Source organism: Apodemus sylvaticus, chromosome 2 (assembly GCF_947179515.1).
Source record: "Apodemus sylvaticus chromosome 2, mApoSyl1.1, whole genome shotgun sequence".
Lineage (NCBI taxonomy): Eukaryota > Metazoa > Chordata > Mammalia > Rodentia > Muridae > Apodemus > Apodemus sylvaticus.
In genome coordinates, this window is record NC_067473.1 from 92,570,097 (window position 1) to 92,587,040 (window position 16,944).

The window sequence follows — 16,944 nt, forward strand, 5'->3', positions numbered from 1 at the left end:
TAACTATTATTCAATTAATTGCTTCACCATCTTATATGTGAGTGGAATCATTTCTTTGCTTCTGTAGTGGGGCCCTATCTGGAGTAAAAAGATGCTTGCTTCAAGTTTTCTGATAAAAAAGTCACACAACAAATTGAATGCCTACGTATGGCACCTAAACAATAACATGAGAAGAAAGTGAACATGGAAAATTTTGTCCCTGGAATTGGCAATGATTTCTTGCATTGACATTGTTTCTGATATTAATACCAAAAGTCCAGAGAATCAAAAGAAAAAGAGACAAGTGGAACTATATCACAGTACAAATCAATACAGCAAAGGAAGCAAAGGGAAACAGTAGTCTGCATGTGGAATCAGCACTACAGTGTATATGAAGAGCTCCTGCACATACATAAGAATTGATATTCCAAGTAAGAAATGGGCAAAGATCTTGAGGAGCACATATCTTCAAAGAAGATATCCAAAGACTAATCAGCATATGAAAAGATGCTCAATGTTACTAATAATGAGGAAACTGACATCACAGTGAGGTACAAGACACACTATCTAAGGTTGCCATCATTTAAAGGGAGAAGAAACAGGAAATCATAAGTGCTGATGAAAATGTTGAGAAATTACTGTACTGTTGAAAAAGTAATACATCTACCATGGACAACAACTTCATGGATATTCCTAAAACCATGCAAATTAAAGTTATTACATGGCCCATATACCATTATACACTTCATGGTATATAGCTGATTCTATTTTGTTTTGTAGAAAAATTCATGACAGTAAATAGTGTTTAGGGAACAGAAATTTGTTTCTTACTGTTTTGGAGATGTGAAATTCCAAGTTTAAGATGCTGGCATCTGTGAGGATATTCTTGCACTATTATGATGGAGTTCAGAAAAAGTGATCAATTAGTGGGAACAAAAAGATCTGTTCTACAATACTGGCACTATTTTTCAGGGCAGAGACTTCATGCCCTAGTCATCTCTCCAATATCCACCTCTTAATACTGTCAACAGAACCCGCATTCCACATGAGTTTCAAAGAAAAACATCATTCAAAGAATAACAATATAAAAGGGTTGGAAACCAGATCTTGAAGAAATACCTACACCCCTTTCAAGACAGCATTATTTTCACCAGATAGGGAGATGCTGATTTACTATCCATTAATGGGAGAATAAATTAAGAAAGCATAGTTAATTCTCAGCAAGAAGAAAACTGAGTCAGAGTCAAGAGGCAGGGTTGGCTGAGCTGTTATGTTTGTGGAAGCTTAGAAGAAACGTTGAGAGCTTAGACCTAAGAACACTGCTGATTTCTCATGCCCTCCCCTCCCTACCAGCCTAACAAATGAGTGAGAAAGGACCCTGCATAACCCACACTCAGATTCATGGACACAGATCTTACTTGGGTGTGAAGGTAACCACTGCTGCAGAGCAAAGCCAGGTGCCCCGAGGCTGGAGGGTCTGCAGTCGAAATGCTAGTAAGGAGAGAAAAAAAGAGACCAGCTGGTGCGCTAGGACAGAGAACAAGGTCAGCAGAGAACATCGATCACAAGACTGCCCTGGGCTTGGCCTTTCAAGGGCAGGCTGCTTTAGTCTGTTGCTCTGCATTCTATTAAAGGCCTGGGAAGTTCTTCCATGTTGCCACACAGGTAAAACATCTATCCTGTAAGAGGACATTCTGATGTTTGTGGCAGTGTGAGATGGGATATGACAATTCCTGAATTTCCAGGGGTTATACACAAAATCCCGCCGGGCCCAGAAAGGGAAAGGCTCAGCTGCACATAGCCCTCTCTGGACTAATCTCACTTATTCAAATTTGGAAAAGAAAATGGCTCCATCACCACCACCACCACCACCACCACCACCACGAACAAACAAAAGTTTAAAAGAAAGCAAAAACACTGCTGTGCCATCTTGCTTGTTCTTTTTGTTGTTGTTGCTATTTCCTGTGCTTGGGTTAGTGTGTTGTTTTTCACACGTCATCACATGACCTTCCTCTGTTTCTTCTCTCCACCTCCTCACTCCTTTTCTAATTTTTAATTGCTTAGCTGTTAGTAGCATCAATTTTAGAGAAATGGTTTAGAAGTTACTAGAATGAAATCTAAACTTATCAGGACACAGGGACACAGTTTCAAGAGGGAAGTTTAGAGCTAAATACTTACACTAAAACATCATAAAGATCTCAAAGGAAAAGATGCCAAACCTAAAGCCAAAAACTGAAAAGAAACAATGAACACTCAGGCAAAGAGTGATAAAACAGTGACTAAAAAGCAGCACAAAGAGTGAATGAGAGTAGGGATTGAAAAGATAAATACGATTAACAAAGCATTAACAAAATTAGCCTACAGAAAAAGTGAAATTAATAAAAATAGAGGTGAAATGGGTATATTACAGTGGATTCCTATTAAATTCAGTCATTGGGGACCATTCAGAAAACTTACTTTTTTTTAAATGGAAAATTTAAACTAAATGAATGTTTCTGCACACAGCTGATCTGCCACAATTAAGGTGGGAGCAAGCACATTGCAGAGAAGCACGAGAGGGACATGACGGAAGCGGAGATGAAGAGCCTTCCAACAAAGAAAAGCCCGGGCCTGCGGGATTCCCTGCTGGCCTCCTCCAAGCCATTCCAAGACTTAACTCAAAGCCTCCCCGGCTGTTCTTCAGAATAGAAAGGAAAGGAGCACTGCTGAACGCATTCTCTGAAACTAGTAGTACATGCATACCAAAACCAGATTAAAGACATAATGAAGAAAACCATGCGTCAAGTTCCTTGGTGGACACGAATGGACCCACCCCTCCTCCAATAAAATGCTTGCAAACTGAAGTCAAAGGCATATTAAAAAGAATTGTCACGAACTGTGAGCCAAGTGAATTTCACTCCAAGGACACAAGGAAGGTTCAATATATGCAAATCAATCAATGTGGCAAAGCATTTAAATCGATTTAAGAAGAGAAACCACACAACAATCATGAAAGGCCTTTGACAAAATGTAGCACCTTGTATGAACAGAATATCTTGAAGAAACCAGCAATAGAAAGAATGTGTTTTGAGAATTCTCATCATGCCCACATAACATAATTGCTTAAGTTTCTTGTTTTCAGGGCAAAAGAGCTCTCACACGCAACCCCGTGTTGAACTGTAAAAGAGTGAGTGAGGGTAGGTGGGGCTGGCAGGCTCGAGCCAAGCTGGGCATTCAGGCGCATGCGTATCTTGCCTCCCTCCACCACCGGCCTTCCAACACCTTCTTCAGTTGGTTCTCTCTTGAGTCTGCCACCTCCTGTTGGGCTGGGCCTCAGGGGTGGTGGCTCGGGATAGGTGTCCTCTGCACTGGTCTATCTGGGAGTAGTCTGAGAGCCTGTGGTCTGAGAAGTCCCAGGTGCTTTGTACAGCAGCAGAAACGTCCTAGGCAATGGCTGCCATCCGGAAAAAACTGGTGATCGTGGGAGATGGAGCTTGTGGAAAAACATGCTTGCTCATCGTCTTCAGCAAGGACCAGTTTCCTGAGGTCTACGTGCCCACAGTGTTTGAGAACTACGTGGCTGATATCGAAGTGGACGGAAAGCAGGTGGAGTTGGCCCTGTGGGACACGGCTGGTCAAGAAGATTATGATCGCCTGAGGCCACTCTCCTATCCGGACACTGATGTCCTCTTGATATGTTTCTCCATTGGCAACCCTGATAGCTTCGGGAACATCCCACATAAATGGATTCCAGAAGTCAAGCATTTCTGTCCCAATGTGCCCATCATCCTGGTTGGGAGCAAGAAGGATCTTCGGAATGACTCGCACACAATACAAGAGTTAGCCAAGAGGAAGCAAGTGCCGGTGAAACTTGAGCAAGGCCGAGATTTGGCGAACAGCATTGGTGCTTTCGAGTACGTAGAGTGTTCGGCAAAGACCAAAGATGGAGTGAGAAAGGTCTTTGAAAAGGCCACAAGGGCAGCTCTGCAAACGAATCGTGTGAAGAAAAAGACTGGCTGCTTTGTCTTTTGAAGTCTTTGCGCAAACACAGCCCCGGTACAGTTAATTTTCGAGTGCTATTTACGAATGTTATTGTGTAATTGCTAGCCTTTTTGTTTATTTATATGTCTGAGATTACAAATCAGAAGTCATCTTGCTACCAGTGTTTAGAAAGCAACCGTGAGTACTAATGACATCCAGTCGGCCTGACCTGACAGGGTCATGACTCTTCTGAACAGCCCATTCTGCATTCCACCTGAAACCCCAGGCACGAATTGAAGAGCTTATTACCTCTACGGAGAGAAACGGTAACTTTGTCATTTTGACTGTAACTACTTTCTGACCTGCCCAACCTACCATCTGTGAAGTGGGAAGAATGCTGTTGTGTCATCACTTGAGAGTTGACTTCCTCACAACTTTTGCCTCCATCTTTATTCTCTTTGACATCTCTGTCCATGCAGCTGTACAGTAACAGCCCTACGGCTTCTTGTTAGTTACCTTATAGTTACTGTGTAACTAGTGCCACTTAATGTATGTCACCAGAACTAAGAAGATCTACCCCAGATTAGATGTAGCAATTTTCATATATTTGGATTCTCTGATAATGATATTTGTCATTCCTGCAGCAAGTATACTGGTTGAAAGAAAGAATTTGGAAATAAAATATGGAAAATTAATTGTTACACTATTCATTTTTTCCCTATTTCTGATGAAATATAACCATATATCCCCCTTTGTAGCTTTTTACATTCTGGTACCCATTTCAAGAACTGGGCTAAGTCAATAGGAATCCGGTTTCACACCTAAGGCAATGAATCCATGAAGGTGGATTCACCTGGACTGCAGGGTCTGGGTCTAAGTCACAGGGCCTCTGTTCTCGACACATTATTCAAATTGTCTCTCAGAGAGCACCTGTTCTTATGGATGGTATGGGGCAGGGCTGGGAAGATACTTTCTCTCCAATGACTGAAGGTTTTTCTATGCCTTAATTTTTCTACATAAAAGAATAAGCATTTTTCTGGATACATGTGTGTGAATGTCTGTGTATGTTTGAGGGGGGCTGTATATGGCAAACCTATAGCCAACACTACACTCAATATATTGTCCCTAAATAGGGAGTGAGACATGGGTCTGTGTCTCTCCTTTTCTTACAGTATTTGAAGTCTTAGAGCAGTAGGCAAATGCAAAAGTGAAGAAAGTCTACAAACAGGAAAGGATTCATGTTATTAGTACTTCAGATAATCTCATCTGATACTTAAGAGATCTGAATGGCTTCAAGAAAGACAAAACAAAACAAAAACAAAAACAAAACCATAGATTTGTTAGCACTTTTAGTAAAGTAGCAGAGCATAAATCAACACATGAAGATCAGTAGCTGCAAGTCAGGAATGGCTCAGTGGGTAAAGGACTTCGCATATAAGTGTGATAACTTTAGTAAAAAGCTGGATATAATAGTGGTGAGCATCTAAACTTCCAGCATTGCTATGGTTATATAGGAAGAGGAGATAGGAGAATCCGCCGGAAGCTCACGGGCCAGCTAGCCTGGCTTACGGGGTACTGCAAAACCAATAAGAAGCCTTGTGTCAACAAGCTGGCTGGCAAGAGCTAACTGCAGTGCCTTGACCTTTCACCCCCCTCTGTGTGCACTCAGACACCTACATTCAACAGACATACTAACAGACACTTTAAAAATCAATCCTTTTGTACCAGTAGCTACTTTCTCAATAAAAAGAAAACAAGTACAAATCCAATCCACAATGGAAAAAAGAAGCAACAAAGTATCTAGGAATACTTCTAGTAAAGATTATGTTTTAGTGACTTTTATATTACTGTGAATAGATATCATGACCGGGCAACCTATAAAAGAAAACATTTAATTGGCAGCTTGCTTACAGTCCGTGCCCCAAGACATGGTTATGGGGCAGTAGCTTGCATTTGATCCACAAGCAGAGATGGCTAACTGCAATGGTGTAGGCTTTTCAATTAACACCTCAAAGCCCACTTCCAGTGACTTGCCTTGCTCCCTAATCAGTACCAAACAATTCTACCAATCTGGGGACCAAATTCTCAAACATATGAGTGAATGGGGCCACTCTCATTCAAGCGTCCACAGGAAGTGAATGGCCTTTAATGGAAACACGTTTTTAACAGTATTTTAAAAGAATTTAAGAAAATACTAGAAATTGGAATGTTAACTCTCAAAATCACAGGTTGGCAAAACAGCCTCTTCAAGAAATTGTTCTGGAAAAAAAAATCCACATATAGAAAATGAAACTAGATCCATAGCTCTTACACTGGAAAGAAGTCTGAAACTGTTAGAGATAAACAGAGAAAATGCTCACTCCAAGATACAGGCATAGATAAGTTTTTAAAAAGTATTCTAATAGCTCAGTCAATAATTGTAAGGAACTTACAAATGAGATTGCATGGTTGTAAAGTTTCTGTATGACATAGAAAACAATAAGCTTAGTTGTTATATAGCCTACAGGGTCAGAGAAAACTCTCAGCAATTAGGGTCTTGAAGGGATTAATATTTAGGTTTTTAGTAAATCAAACACTGGAAGAACAAAAAATTTCAATTCATAAATGAGCAAGTTGATCAGATGGTTCTCAAAAACAAGCAGAAGTAACCAAGAAATATATGGGGAAAAGTGTTCAATAATTCTTAGCTATGAGGGAATCCAAATTAAAATTCTTTTAAGATGCTGTACCATCACAAGAAGAATGGCTACCATCAAGAAAATGTAATAAATTCTGGTAAGGATGTGGGAAAAGAGAACCCCCCAGACACTTTTGAAAAGTGGATACTGGCCTAGCTAGTAGGGTGATCAGTATGTATTTTTCTAGAAAACAAACAAACAGAATCACACATAACAGAACTAACTATAATATGACTAATTTCTGGTTATGTACTTGAAGGCAGACACAACTGTGAAGCATGACACTGTCATTTTATTTTTAATAAACCTTTGATTTTCTATTTTTTAAGTATTTAGATGGCTTAGGAAGCATTTCTTCTATGACAATGTTTGATAGTGGTCAACTAATAGCATTAAATGACTAGAAATATCAGACAACCTCTGTTGGAGGACCATTCCCCAGACATCACATACTCAACAATGTGACGGCTCATTTTGAAAGTGAGATATATATGGAACATTTTGAATGTACACACACGCGTATGCACGCACGCGCGTACACACACATTTTCCTAACAGACCATACTAAAGATCAAATTATGTTCTCCATATGTTGATTTTGCACTTCCACTGCCATTTTAAAGATTATTTTATCAGTAGCTAGACTGTTATCCGTGCTTTGGTTTCTGGATGATATATGGGATTCATCGTTTTAATACGAATTAGTTAAGAGGTAGCCCAAGGTTGGAACGCTGTATTTTCTATACCTATGAAGAGGCTAAAACTCATTTGTATATTTTACAATTTGCCTCTATACCAAATAACTTTTTTCATTCACTACTTTGTCATATTAACTGCATGTGAATTGATCCTCTGTTATGAGATTCTTACCTCTGTCTTGACCTAGAAGTGGGATTTGTTGGTCAACCCTGTAAAGAAAATAGCAGAGAGCAAAGAAGTATGCACCATGAGCCACACAGAACTTTGGCTTTTTAAATTTAATCATGGTTCATAGCTGGTGAAATAGAACAGTGACCGATTTTCCCCCTGAAATACAGTTTGGAACTTCGGGGCTATGTTCAGTTTTGTTCAGTAGCTACCAAGTTCATGCATGCTATGATGCTACTCAGAAGGGCACTTGATAAACTCAAAAAGAGTTTTTAGGGCAAAATCTTCATCACAAGGCACTGTAGAAATCAAGTATCTGGCTTCCTGCTATGTGTTAGTGTGTTACCACAAATTGTATAACAAGTTCTTTTCCCAGGTACAAGATGAAAGCTAATTCACGTATGGAGCATAGGTGCAGTAACTCAGATTCCTAGAAGCTTGACTTGTAAGCATCAAATGTATAAATAAGCAGTCTGTTTCAAGCAAGTGCATTGATGTATGCATGCCTTCAATGATTCAAGAGAGGGCATGTTACTTCCATATTTCAGAGGTAGCTTCCATGTTACTATGCAGTCACACTAAAGCTGATTTAAATTCTGGGAAGTCTGCTTCATATAAATAATGAGGACTTACACCCAGCTCAAGACAATACTAAGTCTCACACATGATAAAGCATAAATCTTTTCATAACACAGATCTTCAGAACAAGGACAAAGTTTGAAACACATTTGCCTAGGATTGCATGACAGAGGCAGTACACTTTCTATCAATGGGTCATTTTGGGCTGTAAAGATGAAAGAAATCTCATGAACTTTCTCACAGCAAGTGACATTACTTTTCTTACACAGTCATGTGTAAGACGTCACATTTATCAGACGTCACACTGATAATCATGTCATCATGTGTATCATGTGACCTTTCATGATCTCAATGTATTTCATGGTATTGCTAAACATCATAGCTATCTGAAAGATAGATTGCTGTCTAATTCTGATCACTGTAACTCCTACATGCATTAAAACCCAGTCTCAAAAGATCAGTCATGGTATGCACTCACTGATAAGCGGATATGAGCCTAGAAATGTGGAATACCCAAGACATAATCCACATATCAAATGATGTCCAAGAAGAATGGAGGAGTGGCCCCTGGTTCTGGAAAGGCTCAGTGCAGCAGTATAAGGCAATACCAGAACAGAGAAGTGGGAAGGGGTGGATGGGGGAACAGGGGAAGGGAAGAGGGCTTATGGGACATTCGGGGAGTGGGGAGCCAGAAAAGGGGAAATCATTTGAAATGCAAATAAAAATATATCTAATAAAAATAATCTCGAAAAGAAAATCATTGACAATAAATTAGTAATCCAAGCAAAAGCAGACACCATAGAAGATGTAATACCTCCTATCTCTGAGTTTTTTTCTTTGCCCTCACAAGACAGGATGGCTAATAAAATAACACTGAAATTTGGAATTATCATGACTATAGGCATTCACTGTTTTCACTAAATTAAGACCATAGTATTCAACTTCAAATTCATTTCAGATTCCTTGTTTTGTATGTTTTGCAATATGTAACATATTAATATAGTATGATATGTGCATAATTTGCAAAGAACTGATGATTAAACATTCAAAAATCTAAATGGACAAAGGCACATTCAAATATAGACTTTTCCATATTTACAGCAGATTTAAATAGAGTCAACTACTAAGAACTGCTGAGCTTCTCAGTGTCTATAGAGAAGAGCTCTAGATTTTTTGTATTAGTTTATAGCTAACTTAAGTAATTATGAAAGTTTCTCCTTTTCAACTTGGAAACCAAATATAAAGAGTCATATGAATCATAGTTACATCAAACAAAGGACCTTATTAACCTAGTAACCTATGTAAAATTAAAGGTTCCATTTTAGCACAAAATTGTTATACTTTTCAAAATCAACCCTCCCAAACATAACTAAGTATTAGCATTAGTACTCTTAGTTTAAGTGTGGTGAACTCAATTAAGGCACGGAGTAAGCAAGGCTGTAGACAGTGCACAAAGGTGTCAAGCATCAGCTCCTCCTCATCACCAGAAGTGTTACACTGCACAAAGGACATGAACTGAAGGTGCTCAGGGCCTGGCGCTGTTGTCTCCTGGGCATGTTCCATGTGCTAAAGCTAATGATGCCCTCATGCCTTCCGTCATGAAGGAATTTTGTTAATAGAGAATTTGATGATAAGGATTTGATTTGTGTGCTTCAAGAATGTCCCTATACACAACATAAAGGTGTGTTTATATGTAAGCTGTATAGTTTTAACACAAGGTCAGCTGTTACCTCCCTTTGGCTTTCAGGGACTAATTGTTGCTATTGAGATTGGTAATAAGTCTGCTTGTAAAGACAAGTAAAAATTTACAAAAAACTAGTATAGTTCTGACTTCTGTTTTTATAGAAAGCTCCTACAAATTAAGCACTCTCTTCAAATCATGATGGCCATCCTATTGTAATAAATTACAAAGATTGTTTTGAAAATGTGTTTACATATTTTACAGGTATATTATATATATATATATATATATATATATATATATATATATATATATATATAGACTCACAGATGAATGAAGACACACACACACCATATACAAGCACCGAGTACCAAATGCTTTGTGAAGATGGAAGTGTGAGATTTTTTTCATTTTTACTGGTTAGCCTGTCATTTAGAATTCTACCAATGTTTTGTCCCTCGATGCTGGGGCTGTCTGGGGACATTACAGAATCTCTAGAGCCAATCCAGAGAAGCAGCTAACTGCAGACATGCCTTCAAAGATTATATTTCCGCTAGTCCCACCCTCCATATTCTCTACCCCTGTCTTCCCATCCACTCTTATACCTTCACTCCCCTGATGTCTCTGTTCTTCCCCACACATCTGCTTCTAGTATGAAGCAGATGGCTATGCGGTGAGTAACCTCAGTCACAATGCCAACCATACAGTCCCGTCACCATGACCTCCTGCTATGGCCGGTCCAGAATCAACAGACAAAGAACCGTGCACTGAACTTTTAAGATATGAGACAAAATAACTCCTTTCTCCAGCAACAAGACATGGAATTCCTTGATTAAACACGAAAGAGATTTTATTCAGATTCACCAGTTTTAGGCCTACTCCTGAGTACTAGTTTCTGTAAGACAGTGCTCTTGTCTCTGCAGATGTATTAGGCTGTGTTATCAAAGAGGAACACAGGGATTCAAGAACCCCCAGGTTTTATATGCATCTAGTCTGCTTGCCTTAGGCCAAAGGGAGACACCTTCTACCACTGTGGAACAAACCTGCCCTGTACTCTTGAGGAAGACTATTGCAATGGTCCAAGGCTGCTACACAAACATCCCTAAACTATTATTCCAGAACAAAGAGAGTCTCTGTTTCTGGTCCTGTGACATGCAGAAATGGGAGAGACTTGTCTCTCAGCAATGCCAGGAAATGTATTTGCAGCATGTGGATTAAGGAGGGTGCGTGGCAGTGCTCAGCAGACTCATCTGGTCTTTAGTTCTCTAAAGGCAAAACAAAACACCAAGGCATGTCTAATGCGTGGACATTTCCACATCACCTTTCCTGGAAAGCACGTGTTTCCTATTTTGAGGTCACCCTGACACACTCCCTGCTGGAGAGCATCAGGGCTGGGCTTGCTTCCTGGGATCTGTGCTGCCAACTGACTTTGAGCCCTGCAGAAAGCTGAGTAATGGAGCATTAAACACCAACAATCTGGCTATCACAAGGTCTTAATCTCTTTAAGCCCCACAGGGATCAAGGCAAACATCAAAATAAGCACACCAAATGTGACTTCAGATGATTCCTTAGGCAGGAAAAGCCCAGAACACTGGTGAGAGCATGTGCAGCTCAGGGTATTTGTATCCTAAGCAGCATATTAAGATATTGTCCTCTCAGGCAGGCAGCAGTGCGGGAGAATGGTGAGCAGACTTCCCATCAGGCTGCCATGTACTCACTCAGGGCCTGGGCAAACAAGGATTCCAAATACAAACAGAGTTTACAGAGCACAATTGGATGAGCTTACCCAGGCCCTTAGACACGGCAATCTACACCAGAGGAGAGTTTAGTTTCAACTATCCTATCCAGGAGCTTTGTGATTTGTTTTTTAATGGAATTTTACTTTCCTTCTGTATTAGGGTGTGGGTTCAGTGCTATGGGACATAATAATTATTTTTTAATTGTATGCCATATGACTGAGAGCATAATGGAGAAAGCATAACTCCTCAACTGTCTAGTCTTTGAATATTGATTTAAGTTTTTTCTTTGGTGTCTTCTTTCTGTTGTTTGTCTGCAAATATGAATAATTATCTATAAGCTATACAATTATGGGGATGTTTTTAAAAGCATATTTAAGACAGTTCAAAGTGTAGCATAAAGAAGAGACTTAAGACAGCTGTGGAGTAGCTGATGTCCAGGCTCTGCTTTGGGTTTGGGTTTCGGCTGATAACTCTGTGCAGCTGTGGATCTTTGTCTCATGGACGGGCCATGACGAACCAAAACTCAGGTGGCTCACTGCAGATCAGCCTCAGGGAGAACACTTGCTTTCCACATGCACTGCTGCTCTGAAGTGCTGCACGCCTTTCCTAGCTTTGTGTTTACATTGTAATCTTCTATATGGTGAGCTACAGGAGGAAAGAGTCATTTGAGGGAAGCTCTGCCAGCCCCCCTAGGTGGGAGGTACACACAGATGGATGTGCTGATGAGCGCAGTGTGAGAGATGTATCTCATCAGCTGCAAACGTGTGTGTGTGTGTGTGTGTGTGTGTGTGTTTGCGCGCGCGCATGCACACATCTGCGATGAACAGGAGGGCTTTAATGTGGATATAATTACCATATGCCTGTGGAGGCAATAATGTTTCTAACCCACATTATCTGCCCACATTTACAGCATAAACTAAACAGTGCTAAGTAATGTGGTTTATTTCATCAGCACAGACCATTCTTTTTCTTGCCAACACAGCCAGATCTGCCTCTTTACTGGGTACACAGAGTTTGTGAACCCTTTTTGTGAGAAAATTGGTTTTGCTTATATAATTACTATTTCATGCATTTTATTTCAAGTCTGCATATGGGAAAAATATGAATAGATACAGCTTATGGACATGTTTTCTAAAGATGTATTAATAAGACCCACATGATGCAAATGGGACATGCTTGGAATGTGAATAAGATTTGCATTAAACTCGTGGACTTTCATAGAGCATGGAACATGACAACCCAGTCTATTATTTGATTGACATTTGATTCATTTTGTTTTCTTACCAATGAAAAACATTTAAAGATATAAATGAGAAACATTATCTATTTTCCAATGTATCAATGATTATTTCTATATCTGTTTATCTTGCTTATTGCCTAATTTATTGATCCACATTTCATCTAAAATTGGTATAGATGTATCTCAATAAGAAACAGTTTCTCTCTCCCTTAATGATCCACAGTTAATTCTACATAGATTAGAGTGCCTGGTCTCCTTATGTTCAAAAGATGAGTGAATAGGTAAAGGAATACACACTTAGTAGTGGCAAATAGTCTACTATTTGTTCCTGTCGCTCCGGTGTTGTGCTATTTATGATACATTGTATCTAGTTCTCTGCAGTCTTGCGGAGTTTTGCTGTTTCTGTTGTAATCGAATCTTCATAATGTCTTGACACCATTTCCCTCACCTGTTTTGTCCTCTGAATTTCTTTATTTGTGTCATTTGAATTTACCCTTTTCATAGTTACAATTTTAAACCTTCCCTTTTTTTCTGTTTTTATTCATATTTTGATGATTTTTTTACCTTTCTTTAATTAATCATGAATTCTCCCAAGAATATGAAATATAGTTGATGAGTATACAATCTCCTATATTTATATTTTACTGACAAACTACAATCTGTGAGCATCTGTCAGTTTAAGTTATCCATTTGTATTTGTGTTATAGATATTATAAATATCAATTACTTGTATATCTATATTATATATTATATAATATATATTATATATAATTGTGTTATAGATATTACAAATATCCATTACTTCTATCTATATAATATCTAATAAATAAAATATATACTATATGTATATTATATGCATGTACATAATATTATATGCATTATATGTAATACAATTTATTTACATTTAATAGTTAAATACCTATTTAATTCAATAGGTAAATTATTATTTAACATGAATGTTGAACTATATCCTGTTAAGGGAAAGTTTTCCAGCATTCTCATGCCATTTTTTCCAAACATAGACCAAGAATAATATAGTTACTATTATTAATACAGTTTTATTGATACATTAAATACATAAATATTACCAATAGTTTTCTTCCCTTATTCTTGAAACTCGTCAGATAGAATGTTCTATAGTATTTACACTAAATTGAACTTTCAAGAAAGGATTGCCCAGGACTACATGAGCTCATATTTCATGAAGAGTTTTAAATGCTTCATTTGAATACTGTGTTCTGACAGATACTAGTTACTTCTAGAGTCATTTAGGAACATCCCTAAGGCAAGTCCTCCTTAAAAATTAGTTCATTAAAGGCAAGACTTATGAAGACTTCTGCAGTTAGTCAAATTATAAAAATGGTCCCAGTGATGCTGTTGATGTTAGATGACAAGTGTCAGCCTCTGCTTCCCCATGAAAGCATGTAGGTCTCCGTTTATGAACCAGTAAGCTTTTGCTACAGAAGCATAGCACCCAGGTCAACACAACAATACGAGACGGTTATCGTATCCTCCAGGACATTGAAGCAAACTTGTGGTCAGCTGGCCAGCAGGGAGAAACTGACATTTCCAACCATCATCCATGTACCTGAGTCACTACAAAGAGTGTTTAAACCCAATTCAAGCCTTTAAATGCCTGCATTCTTCAAGCCTTTAAATGCCTGCATTCCTGACTGACATGTGATCGTGAACTTCAGAGATCTCAGATTTCAGTGTACAGATATCTACAGACACGGAGATCACTCTCAAGTACCTGGCTACAGGAACCATAAATGATATTAAATGTACTAACACAAGCTGTTGGTTACACTGAGTGACTATTATGGAGTGAATTGTGTTGAAATTCTAACCCTTAATATCTCAAAACACAGCCTTATTCTGGGATAGGTACTTACAGAGCTGGTCAAGTCAAAATGAAATCCTTAGGGTAGAATCCAGTCCAGCATAACAAGTATCCTTATAAAGGGAAGGATTAAAGACAGATTTAAACGATATTCACACACACACACACACACACACACACACACACACACACACAGACACACACAGACACACACACTTGTAATGATGAAGAAAGAAATTAGGGTTATACTTTCACAAGCCCATGGATATCAAATGAAGAATCTATGTGAAAAGCACAGAGTAGACCATCCCAGTCTACAAAAGGAGCTGACATTGCCAATACTGTGACTTAAGGTTTCTAACCTTCAGAATTATGAGAAAAAATGTTGCTTAAGAAAATAGTAAAATTAGGTCAACTATTGTGTTTGAATTGCCACTCACACCTTGTCCTTTGGAGGCCCAGTCATGCTGAAGAAGATGGATAGCCTGTTCATGTACAGTCATCTCCAAAACTGTAGAAAACAAGTTTCATACATTTCAGATGATGGCCCAACCCTTGCGGTTTACAGAAGATATGAGTAGGATGAGGCCTTGTTCTCCAAGCTGCCACAGACATACAGATGGTGGTGTATGTCCCAGGTGAGTATGTGATACCAAGTTGTCTACCTCGAATTGATCACATTAATGTTCTAGTGAAAATCACTAGTGGTGACTTCTCTATCATTTGTGTAACCTCCAAGTTGCTGAACCTCCATGACCATCACTTCCCAGATCCACTCACTGCCAGTACTGAAGAAATCTCTGAAACTTCTTACCAAAGCATTTCTATTTCAAACCATCTAGACTGGCACATTTCCTGACCATTCTCTGACAGACAGACACATACATGGTCATTACTATCATTTCATATTAGGGGAAATTTTTTAATGATACTGTGGAAAGTTGTGGGAAGCATTAATTCACATCATATCACATCATGAATATGAGCATAAAGACCATAAAAGACATTTCTGGAGAGAACCTTGTAAAATGGAAGGAACAGTTAGGGCCTTGGAGGTGGATGATTAATAGACACTTGTCTATTAGTGTTTAGTGTATAGATTACTGTCTTGCTGGTCACAATGGCTCATACCTGTGATTCCCATGGCTGAAGCAAAATGATCTCGACTTGTGAGCCATCCTAGCCCACATAGAGATATTTACATTAGTGAAAAATACAGAACAACAAAAACAAAAAAAGTCATCATTTACTCATGGGCTAGAGCATCATAACTTGTGATATCAGCTAAATAAAAGTCAACTCTCAGCTAGAGACTACTTTATGGTTCTTACACCAATTTAACAAATTTTGTTAAATAAAAATGTGCACAAGTAACCCAATACACAAGGAGATGACTCACAGAATGAGTTTCTGGCTTAGTAAAAATATTATCTATGTGGATTTTGTTTAAACTGTACCAATTTCTCATTTAAATAATTTAGTAGATGTTTATACCCATTTAATTATATTAATATATCAGAACTTACAAAAAACAAAAGGCTTGGCTTGATGGACTTCAGAGAAGAACACAATAAATAGGCTTCTACTTATAATTTAAAGATATTAGAGTCCTCTTTCTCCCTTTTCTATTCATTACATTTTTTTAAGAGATAAGAGTTTATTTTGACTTACAGTTCTGGGACATAGTCTATAATTCTGGAGTAGTCAAGGCAGTGGGAGACTTAAAACAGCTCTCAGCATAGAGTACACTCCCAGAAAGCAGGATTATACATGCATGTGCTCAAGTAAGTTTCTCCTTTTTTTTCCCTTTTTTCCCTTTTTTTTTAATTCGATATAATTTTTATTTACATTTCAAATGATTTCCCCTTTTCTAGACCCCCACTCCCCGAAAGTCCCATAAGCCCCCTTCCCTCCCCCTGTTTTCCCACCCAACCCTTCCCACTTCCCTGTTCTGGTTTTGCCTTATACTGCTTCACGGAGTCTTTCCAGAACAAGGGGCCACTCCTCCATTCTTCTTGTACCTCATTTGATGTGTGGATTATGTTTTTGGTATTCCAGTTTTCTAGGTTAATATCCACTTATTAGTGAGTGCATACCATGATTAGATTTTTTTTTGATGATGAGGAGGATGATTTTTAATAATCACTATAAACTGCAGATGCCACCATCATTATTATCTTCCTGAAGAACGTGCTCCAAACCTACAAAAAGGCATCATCAGAACAATATATTTTAACAAACCATACTCAACCACTAATTAATTGCTTTACGAAATGACAATAATAATATTGTCATTATTTTGACAATACATTTCTTAATAGGAAATACTGTTCCTAATTTACTCTTTACATTGTGGAAAGAAGTAATATAAATAAAAA

At 38.4% G+C, this 16,944-nt stretch overlaps 1 protein-coding gene across 1 annotated transcript; it reads left to right on the forward strand.

Annotated features, from left to right (window-relative positions):
• Positions 1-3,408: 3,408 nt before the first annotated feature.
• Positions 3,409-3,990, forward strand: LOC127678704 (transforming protein RhoA-like). The gene has a single exon (XM_052173855.1). The coding sequence runs from the start codon at positions 3,409-3,411 to the stop codon at positions 3,988-3,990; it is 582 nt and encodes a 193-aa protein (XP_052029815.1).
• The last annotated feature ends 12,954 nt before the right edge of the window (positions 3,991-16,944 follow it).